This window comes from Nicotiana sylvestris, chromosome 5 (assembly GCF_000393655.2).
Source record: "Nicotiana sylvestris chromosome 5, ASM39365v2, whole genome shotgun sequence".
NCBI classification, from domain to species: Eukaryota; Viridiplantae; Streptophyta; class Magnoliopsida; order Solanales; family Solanaceae; genus Nicotiana; species Nicotiana sylvestris.
In genome coordinates this window covers 34,654,015-34,665,314 of record NC_091061.1, presented here as the reverse complement: position 1 = coordinate 34,665,314, position 11,300 = coordinate 34,654,015, and the positions used below count along the sequence as shown (strand labels likewise).

The window sequence follows — 11,300 nt, the reverse complement described above, 5'->3', positions numbered from 1 at the left end:
TTTGAATTTCGGTATATTATGCTGGAATATTTCCGGATTTTAAGGGTGTTTTTGTTCATATTTTCTCTTTACATGAAAAAATAGTTAAAATTTCAATTACTTTTGAAAGTGGAGCTATTTTCAATTACCAATTGTAAATCTAGCTATTTTTTATTTTTACCCTAAGAACTCAAGATTCATGGCTTCTTGAAATTGTTGATTTGAGGCTGCTATCCAAAAGTAGCAATTCGTCTTCATAACCAGCAAGTGAAATCAGCACATCCATAGGACATAATTAATGCTTCCAACAGTCATTGGCCAAAGGACTAATCACATTAGCCATTCCAGATTTACAATCATTAGTTATTTCGGTTTTCTATTACTGGTTTTAACTATCCTCAATTCTATTTACTGGTCCCAATAACATAATTTGAAAATCCCACTTGATAGCCCACTCTTGCCTACTCTTCCACTTTCATTGTGCATTTCATAACTTTCTTCACGTAGAGTATTATACATGTTAGATTGTCGAACGTGTACAAAGTACATAATTATCTTGATCTATTATTTTAATGTGTGACTACTAGTATCAAGTAAAATGACTACAAAATTGTGGGAATTAGCTCAATGATTAAAAACCTCTGTCCCCTCTTCTCATTATTACTATATATTTCTCAAAAAAGAATGACACAACTAGTACTTTTAGGGGTCGTTTGGTATGAGGTATAAGAATGTATAAGGGTGGTATAAAAATTTAATACTACCTTAATATTCTGTTTGGATAGCAAATCAGGTATAAGTTATCCCAGTATTAATTTTAAAACCGGGATAACATATACCTTATAGAAGGTGGGGTAATTAGCACCGGTATAACTTATACCTTCTTTTTAGAAATTATGCAATTGTCATTCTTAATACAACATACCAAACAATAATCCCAGCATAACTTATCCCAATATAACTTATACCGCCCTAAATTTAAAGGGTCAAATACTTACATAAAGCAAACCAATATAGTCTGCCAACACTTTTCATATTGGCTTCATTATGATTAATTGTCTCGTGTTGAATAAATTTGTTTTTGTTTTCGACATACTCTCAATGGAGGAAGAATTTATATCAACAAGTAAAGAAAAAAAAAGGAAATTATTTGATACCTACTGCCGATATTAATTCAAATAGTGTTCGATGTATTGGAAGAAGGATAGTTATACTAGTTCGGCATACTTAAAAGATGTCTCAATACAATATTCTCACAACGTTGAAATTTTCAATGAATTATCGTTTATTGATTTTTATCTTTTACGGAATCAATCTATCCTATCAACATATACATAAATACATACCAAGGAAGAAGAGTGGTATCATGCTTTTTGATAACGTTAATAATAATAAGCCAAATAGTGTCATTCTTACATAAAAAAGAAGTCCGTCCTTAATCAGAAATGACATAAATCTCAATAACAGACATATAGATAAAAGATTTGCACAATCTTATTTTTTTTATTTACAACAATTAACATTCAAATATTTTGTAACAGTAGTATACAAGTCAACATGCACAAATTTTGATTATGCCATTGAATACTTATATACTAAGTAACTTTATTTACCAAACAAAGTTTACGTAATTGTTATTTCTACTGAATTTCAAATCTTGAGCTCTAATAGTCTACAATTAGTTTTATCACCACTAAATCATACTTTTGGATCATAACTTCGCATTAGCATTAACAATAGTAATTAGAAGAGTGTCTTTCTTACCTAAAAAGGAAGTTCGTCCTTAATTAAAAAAAAGAGGTAATATTGATGTCTAAATATTAATCCGAATTGATATGAATCTTAATAACGGTCAGATACATTAGAAATTTATGCAATCACGATTTTTCTCGTTCACAACGGTTCAAATTTAAAATTTTTTGTATTATGATATACAAGTCAGCTTACACACATTTTAACTGTTTCACTGCATACTTGCATGCTAAGTAACTATATAATAAGGCGAGGTTACATAATTTTTTATCTCTACTAAAATTCGAACCTTAGTCTCCATCGGTCTTTATTTTATTTTATTAACCATTAAACCATACTCTTAAACTATTTTCAAATAATTTAATGCTAAAATTCTACAATTTATAATATTTATGTCCAAAAATTCACATAAAAAAATAAAATTGTTGTCATTGTTGACTCTTGTCCGCCTACCTTGTCACTTTATTTGGACAGAGTCATTATCATCATCCCCTTACTATTTATAGAACATCAATTCCAAAACCAGTAAAAATCAAATTCAAGAAAACACCATTCTTTTCTCCAAGTCCAACAAATTTCTCCCATCACCCACAAATTCCTTCTACTTCTTCCCCCCCCCCCCCACCAACACCCTTTACTGTTACAACAATGGCTGCAGTTCCCATTGAGGAAAGTGTGGAGATAGCAAGAAAGTGTTGGATCAAATTCAAGAAAGAGTCAATTGTTGCACTTTACACTCCATTTATTGTTTGTTTAGCTTCTGGGACTCTACAGCTTGAAACTTTCCAGCATTACATAGCTCAAGATTCTTACTTCCTCAAAGCCTTTGCTCAAGCGTCAGTTTCTTTACTTTACTTCCATTTTTAGAAAAAAAAAAATTTACTCCTATTTTGTTTTATCATTTTTAGTGCTTAAGTTGCAATTCTTCTTGAATCAAAAGGGTGTAAAGATATATACATTTCTCGGAGTGGTAGTTTTCTTGTTCTTCTTTTTACCCTTAATCTTTGAGTAATGTTTCAAGAAATGGTATATTGATTATGTAATTTTTGTTGTTTATTTTGTTTGATGCTAATTTAAGACATAGTAATAGAGTGGAACGAAATAATTTAGTATCAGAATGAAATGGACTTAATAAGAGGGGGATTAATTTAGAGGATTTAATTTGGGTTTGAGATATAACTAATTGATGTGTTTAATGAATATACAAGAAATAATTAATTTATGTTATCCGATTCTTTTTTTTAGGAGTGTGGTATGGTTACTTATGGGGGAAGATTATTGGTTAGTGGAAGGTTTTCTACTATTGATACTACTTGTATACGGGTGTTTTTTGCCATTTATTAATAAAGTTATATTACTTTATCAAAAAAAAAAAAATTATTGGTTTGTGGGGTCTCTCTTAGAAAATCTTGGAAATCTATCATTGGAAAAAGTGTCTTTATCTTTTTTTGTCACAAGATGATGCAGGATTTTTGGGGTCTAGTTGGTTTTGATACTCAGTTTTGGTACTGATAAATGTAGGAGTGAGGACAAATGAATGAGATTTTTGGTAGGGAATAAGTTTGTTTTTACCATGAGTTTTGGTAGTTACATGTGTATTAGTTGTTTTATACATTTACTCCAAAATGAAAGTATCTTGCAGGTATGAAGCTGCAGAAGAGTGTACTGACGATGATGATGCAAAGGTCGGCATTAATGAATTGCGGAAGAATGTCATCGACGAACTAAAAATGCATGATACGGTTATTCAAGTGAGATACAATTAAAACTTTTCTTTTTCTCTTTTTCACCTTTCATTCTAGTTTCTCATCACACTTGTTTGTAATTGGGACTACTGTGCATTGGTTGCCTGCTGCTTATTTTAACATATTAGGGCGACTTTTAGTTTCTATAGGTATTTTCGTTAGAGTTATAATTATTGAATGTATATAACTCTCTGGTGGATTTTTGAAAAAATAGTTGACTCTGTATAACAGGTGGTTTTCCGATGATTCTCATCTTTGATCAAAATAATTGTAATACTGTTTTTCTTGTGGGAGTATACTGGTGCAGCAAACTTGTGATCTTTATAGGACTTGGAACTGAGTCGTTGAACTAAAACATCTGTCTGAATTACCCTCACAAAGGAATGTGGAAGCCTTTTTAGAGTTTAATCAAGTCTATCCAATTTGATGATGGAACAAAAAGGAAAGAAGGTATTTAAAACATGGGCTTTTGCTGAAATAGCTAGATGTAGACAAAGTGGACCTTCGCCCTGATTTTAATCTAGAAAATGCGTATTGGCAAAGGAATGCCATTGAAGTGAGTGTATTCTTAACTATATATCAATAGACTATCAGGATTATGCCAGTGAGAAGTTTCATGTAAATATATTTTTAGATTTCAGCCTATAATGTTCCTAACATAAGTTAATATCAGCAGTTTTGATCTTGTTGTGTTACAAATTTCTGTTGATGCGTCCCGTCTCTTCTGGCTCTAGCTTTGATACCATGTTGAGAAAAATAAACTTTGGACCTAACTCAAAATTCTCATGTTGAGTTACCCAATGTTGAGGCTCCATTTTATGTAGTCTAGCTCAAATGTCTAGGTCTATGCGTGCAAGGAGTTGTTAGAGTTCCACATTGGTTGTGGGGGATGCTTCTCTTGTATCGCTATGTTCAGTCTTAAGTCTATAGGTTCCAAAAGACAAGGTTAAACGAGGTCAAGAATGGGTAGAGGACTGAATTATAATGAGTAGACAAACCAGTGTGGTTTTCCTGTGGGGATATTTGAAAGATTGAATTGGTAGAAGATCTGCCCCCTCCTTTTTGGGATGGCAATGTAGTGAAGGCGAGGAAGATGCTAAATGAATGGACCAACTTCTCAAAAAAACATGCTATCGTTATGCAAATATCTTCACTGTGTTCCATTCTGTAAAGCCTCTGGATACTTCATAATTCTACTCCAACACATTTTCTGCTACGATTTAGACAACAGGATCAAGTCCGTGCTGAATCTTCAGTTGATTCATCTCTGTGGACTCTCAATAGCTAACATCTTGTGCTGCAATTTTGATTATATACGTGCTGTTTACTCTTTCCGTCTATAGCACATCTGAAGGGCTACTCATCTAGTTATACTTTGATTTCCCATTTAAGGAGATAGTTGTCATCTGCAACTACTGTGATGATTGTTATCTTATGATATTACAACTCAAGTGCTATATGCCTATATATCAAAGTATTTCCAAGTTATCTTTATATTTCCCGTAATCTCTCATGAGCAAATAAATCATGTCATAAATCACTATTAGGAGTGGGGCTTTGATCCGGCCAAGCAGTCTACGGCCAACCCTGCAACAGTCAAGTACACAGATTTCTTATTGGCTACAGCCTCGGGAAAGATTGAAGGAGTAAAAGCTGCTAAACTTGCTACTCCATTTGAGAGAACTAAGTTGGCAGCTTATATCCTTGGCGCTATGATTCCTTGCATGAGGCTTTGTGCCTACCTTGGTAAAGAGATGCACGTGTTTCTTGAGAGCGAAGCAACTCATCCTTACAAGAAGTGGATCGACAGTTATGCTTCTGAAGGTTTCCAGGTTCGTGGCTTGTTTGTTCCTTGCTCATGAATTCAGCTTTTGTAAGATAAACACAATGTGATATACTCACTTACATTGTGAATTTAGGGACTGACTCTGCAAAATGAGGAATTGTTGGACAAACTAAGTGTCTCTTTGACAGGCGAGGAGCTTGACGTAATTGAGAAGCTTTATCAACAAGCAATGAAACTTGAATTGGGCTTCTTCTTAGCGCAGCCAATTGATCAGAAATCTGTCATCCCTCTGTCAAGAGAGCACAATCCTGTTGAACACCGGCTTGCGATATTTTTCAATTTTGATTTGACATGCGCGGTTGTTGATTCTTCAGCGATCTTGGCAGAAATTGCAATTATGTCGGCACCAAAATCTGGTGAAAATCAACCAGAGAATCAACTTGTCCAAATGTTGTCAGCAGATCTGAGAAGTACATGGGAACATCTCTCTAAGCAGTATACCGAAGAATATGAGCAATGCATAGAGACGATGTTGCTTACTGAGAAAGGTAAACACTTTATTCGTAATCTTTTGCTGTTGTTTGTCAGTGTAACTGAAATGAATTTAGATTTCTGAGAAATTTATTCCTTCTTCACAGCTGAAAATTTTGATTATGAAAGGCTTCATAAAGAGCTTGAGCAACTTTCAGATTTTGAGAAAAGAGCTAATTTGAGGGTGATTGAATCTGGAGTACTGAAAGGTCTGAATCTTGAAGACATAAAGCGAGCCGGGGAGCTATTGATTCTCCAAGATGGTTGTAACAACTTTTTCCAGAGCATAATACAAAATGAACAATTGAATGCAGACATTCATGTCCTCTCCTATTGTTGGTGCGGTGACCTTATGAGGTCTGCCTTCTCATCAGGTATTTCCTTGCTGATAAGAACTTTGAAAAATGGATTTAGTCGGAAAATATGGCCATTGATTATGTTTTGGTTTTACAAACTGAGTCTTTTGTTGAGATATCACCATTTATATGATGCGTACTCCTCTTTTGTCTTTCTGAAACTTGTTCTTTTCGTAACTTCTAATGTGCAGTGGGTCCCTCTTTCAGTTTTCAAATTAATGGTAGTAATACTTTTCCTGCCTTGTGTTGAACAGGAGGTTTGGATATTCTGAATGTGCATGCAAATGAGCTTATATTTGAAGAAAATCTATCCACTGGTGAGATTGTTAAGAAAGTTGAGTCCCCCATCGACAAAGTTCAAGCCTTCAGTAAAATCTTAAATAGCTGCAGCAATGACAAAAAGAATCTGACAGTTTACGTTGGGGATTCCGTGGGCGACTTGCTTTGCTTGCTGCAAGCAGATATTGGGATTGTGCTCAGTCCAAGCTCAAATCTGATGAAAGTGGGGAATCATTTTGGTGTTTCTTTTATTCCGTTGTTTCCTGGCATCGTTGAGAAACAGAAGATTTGTGCTGCGGGAAACTCATCTTGTTGGACGGAGCCCTCTAGCGTTCTCTATACCGTTTCTAGCTGGGCTGAGATTCATGCCTTCATATTGGGGTTGTAGAACCTTCTTTCAACTTGCAGATTCACCGCGTTAATTAGGACGTAGAGAAATTCATATATAGTAAAATCATACATATATCTTGGTGGCAAGTTTTATTGCAGTCCACAGATAAAAGTCTGTTCTTTCATTTTCCCCCTTTGTTTACAGGGTCATTTCTTCAGAAATGTAAATCTGATTCTTTTGGCTGGAGATTCTATGCAAGTACTGCACTGGTGAATATGGTCAACTGTAGAATGTTAAATGGAAATTATCCTTTTTTTTTTCCCAAGAATTTTATATTTTCTTGGTGAATGGTTCAACAATTACTCAAAGTGTTATATACATGATTGTTACAGATTCTTGCTGTTCAACTTTTAGCTTGAATTGCATGTGCAATAATGCAGCAGCTTTTAGCTTATTTTTGGTTCTGCAGCTATTGAAAGCAAGTACTATAGTATAAGACATTCTATATTCAGTCATCTGGTTATTGTCTTTCCAATTTTCATATGAGCTTAACTTCTATACACTAAAGGGCAGCCCGGTGCACTAAGCTCTCGCTATGCGCGGGGTCGGGGGAAGGGTCAGACCACAAGGGTCAATTGTATGCAGTCTTACCCTGCATTTTTGTAAGAAATTATTTCCACATCTCGAACCCGTGACCTCCTTGATCATATAACATTAACTTTACCAGTTACGCCAAGGCTTCCCTTCCATATACGAACAGTATAAAATGTTTTTTACCCAATCTGGTCGCCCAAAAATATTATTTGATTGTCTATAAAAAGTGGTAATAGAAACCTGGAAAGTAAGACATGTTACACGACAGGTTAAAGTAGAATGATCATGTAAATTTCAATACATTAAATCAGTTACATATATATTTTGCTGTCCAGATTTTATGGCGCTGAAAACTTTCTTCTCCCCTCGAATGTCATTGCTGCTATCTCTCTTTTCTCTTTGTCTGTCTATAAAGTTTATGCAACAAAATTGCCATGGAATTGTAGTAAGTCAAGTTACATCTTCCATAGGTTGAGTCCGGAACCTAAATATTATTTTTTTATTCAAATTACCTTAATAGGTGTTTAAAAAAAAATACATTTCTATATATCACGTGCAAATAAAAGACGCTATATATTAACGGTAACGTCTGCCGTTAAGGTATAACGTCTTGTATTCATACGGTATACATATAACGCTAAAAAAAAACGCTATACCTTGAATATGGACCCACCAATAAGTGAACTGACAAACACAATAATTTAAATGTGTATAGCATATATTTAAAGAACGCTATACGACAAAAAATTTCCATATCCCGGGCTAGCCATTTCCTATGTAAAGTGGTTAGGATTTTAAGAAAATTTGTTCACATAAAATTCTAACTCCCGTTCAATTTTTTCTTGTTGTTAAATTCTGAAGCATTCTTTTTCGTAATGTCTAAAGAGCATAGAATAAGAGTTTCATTATATTGGGGGAGGGGTGATATTGTGATGGAGAATAACTCTGTTCGGTATAGTTTATCTCCACAGGGTCATGTTAAATTACCACTTACAATACAGTACGATAAATTGATATCGTTGTTATGCAAAAAAATGGGTGTGAGGAAGCGTTCAGTGATACTTAAAGTAACCGGAAGATATCCGTATTCCGTCACTCCGCAAGGGGTTGCTTTTTACTCGGAGTTAAACATCTACGATGATGAAACTTTGAGAGATTTTCTGAGGACTCCGGATGAATACCGGGAATATCTTGTAATAAATATGTTGGATATGTACGTCAAGGCCGAAGACGTTCCAAACAATGAGGTTGCCGGACAGGTTCCGGATAACCCCCAGTCATCGGGTGGCTATTCTGGAGGAGTTTTTGCCTGACAGGTTCTGGATGAAAGAGTTTTTCTTGATTTAAACTTAACCCCGTCTGCTTTGCATAATTCACAAGACGAGTGGTAAGCTTCAATTTTCCTTTGTGTTACGATGTACATTTTTGTTGTATTGAATTTGTATTAACACTCATATATTTAACAGGGGGTACATGCCGGATATGAATTTGCAAATTTTGAACGCAAGCATAGTTTTGGTGTGTTGGATCATGGCGGTCCATCCGGGAGCCATCACCTAAATGAAAATGTCCATCATGGAATTTCATCACATTACGACTTGTAAGTGAAGTGATACGGCTATATGAAAAGTATTTATTAAATTCAGCATCTTATTATTTTATTGATTGTGCAGTGAAAACGAGCAAGTTGAACCAAATGTACTCACTCAATTGCCCGAAGACGACGTATTAAATCGGGATCTGGCAGATGCACAAAGTGAGGAAGAGAACAGTGATTATGACAACAATGCTGATGAATCTGGAGACGGGACACCCTTTCTTCGTGAGGATGGTGATGATGAGGATGAGAAAGGAAGGACCTGATTTGACGAGAGAGTATGCCCCATGTCACACCTCCTTTTTCCGACCCCGCGAAGGGCGAAGGAGTTTTTCCAATTAAAGGACAGTCGAAACGGGATTTGTTTATTTATTTCAGAGTCGCCACTTGGGAGATTTAGGGTGTCCCAAGTCACCAGTTTAATCCCGAATCGAGGAAAAGAATGACTCCATATTACAGTCCGCGAACCAGAAATCCGGATAAGGAATTCTGTTAACCCGGGAGAAGGTGTTAGGCATTCCCGAGTTCCGTGGTTCTAGCACGGTCGCTCAATTGTCATATTTGGCTTATTTATCTGATTTTAATACAATTATGAACCGATGTGCCAATTTTAACTCTTTACCACTTTATTATTATTATTATTATTTTTAAAAAAAATTGTGAACATCGTTTAAAACATGTCTTTGGATTACGTCACATGAAATGCACCCGCAATCCGGAACACATTTTTATTCAATGTTTTAGGATTTAGATTTGGGTCGCATGAAATGCGCATCCGAGTTTAAGAAGGTAAAATTAATTAAATCGCGCCTAAAGAGTCTAGCGTATCATTATTTTGGGTAGGGCCGTGAAATTTGCTAAAACGGCTCCTCCCTAATTCTAAGCGATTAAATGTACATTTATTGAGGGCCCCGCAATCTATACATTTCATTAAGCGAGGCTCATCTCATTTATTTGGACAAATCTTAAAACGACTACATTTTTCTATAAAAATGAGTCTCTAAAATAAAGAAAGAAAATCCTAATTTATTACTAGCTTTTATTATTTTAAGAAGACATGACATGCTAATTGCTTGATTAATACAAATATTGATGAAAAAGGAATTTCACTCTTAATTTCGAAATTATAAATAAAATAAAAATTCAACAACTAATATTCAAAATAAACAAATATAGCTAGATTAAAACTCAGCATTGTTATTTTTTTTTAAAAAAAAATTATTGAGATTAATTATTCACAATCATTTGAAACTAGATTTAACCATAATTACTAAAGCTTATTAGAAAGTTTATTAGACTTAAACGTTCTCTTAATCTTGCTTAAGCTCAAGTCATGCCTTAATGCCTAATTTACGATGTTTAATTTAAATTCGTGTCTTAGCTAAATTTAGCTACTTGTTCATGATCAACCTATAATCTTGAAGCCTTCATAACTAGTGAATTAACCTATTTTGCCGAACTGATTTATTACAGACTAACTTATGATATTATTTTCTTATTCCAGTTATTATTTAGTAATTCATGAAATAGCTTAAATACAATCAACAAAAGGAACAAAGAAATAAAAACGAAATTAAAACTTCAAATTTTCATTCTTCATATGTATTCACGCTTCATATTTCGGATTACAATAAACAGCTTTTCAGTTGTGTACCTGATATTGGAAGCAAAAGAAAATGAATATGAGAATCAGCAACAGCAGTAAAATCAGTACAACACAGCAACAATAGCCCAGCAACAGTAACAACCCAGTAACAGACCGGTGGAGTAGTAATCCAAAAAAAAAAAAAAAAAAAAAAAACTTCCAGCTTTTATGAAACAACAATTAATTCTGATTTCAAACAACAAAAGAAAACAGAATATTTTTTTTAGTTTTTTTTATATTTGAAAGCTTAAATATTTTTTCGGAATTTTCTATCTCTTAAATGTTCAGCCCTTTTCTCTCTCTTATTTTCAGATTTGTTTCTCTCTCCCGTTTTTTTCCTGTCTGTGTATTTCTCCTCCCTCTCATTTTTCAGACCTCTCTATATATAATCCCCACCCTTTAATCAATTAAAATCAATCCCTTTCTCTACCAAACACATTATCTTCCCACTCATCCCCATTACATTAAATAAATATATCACACCACCCCATTATATTTTGTCCCCCATGCTTCAAATAAAATAATGCAAGATTCCCTTTAAATTAAATCTTGTCCCCCTTTATATTAAATAATCATATCACAACCCACCCCATTTCATTTTGTCCCCCATGCTTCAAATAAACAATTACAAAATGTACAATTCCTAAATTACCCCTTCCGACCTTACTGAAATTACCAAACTACCCCTGAACGTATTACAAATTT

The 11,300-nt window shown here is 34.3% G+C and overlaps 1 protein-coding gene across 1 annotated transcript; it reads left to right on the top strand.

Annotated features, from left to right (window-relative positions):
- The first annotated feature begins 2,271 nt into the window (after positions 1-2,271).
- LOC104222052 (bifunctional TH2 protein, mitochondrial-like) lies at positions 2,272-7,137 on the top strand. The gene is made up of 6 exons (XM_009773231.2): positions 2,272-2,567; positions 3,374-3,482; positions 5,024-5,308; positions 5,396-5,810; positions 5,901-6,167; positions 6,404-7,137. Exons 1-6 carry the CDS (start codon positions 2,380-2,382, stop codon positions 6,814-6,816), a joined length of 1,677 nt encoding a protein of 558 aa, XP_009771533.1. The 5' UTR covers positions 2,272-2,379; the 3' UTR covers positions 6,817-7,137.
- Positions 7,138-11,300: the final 4,163 nt, after the last annotated feature.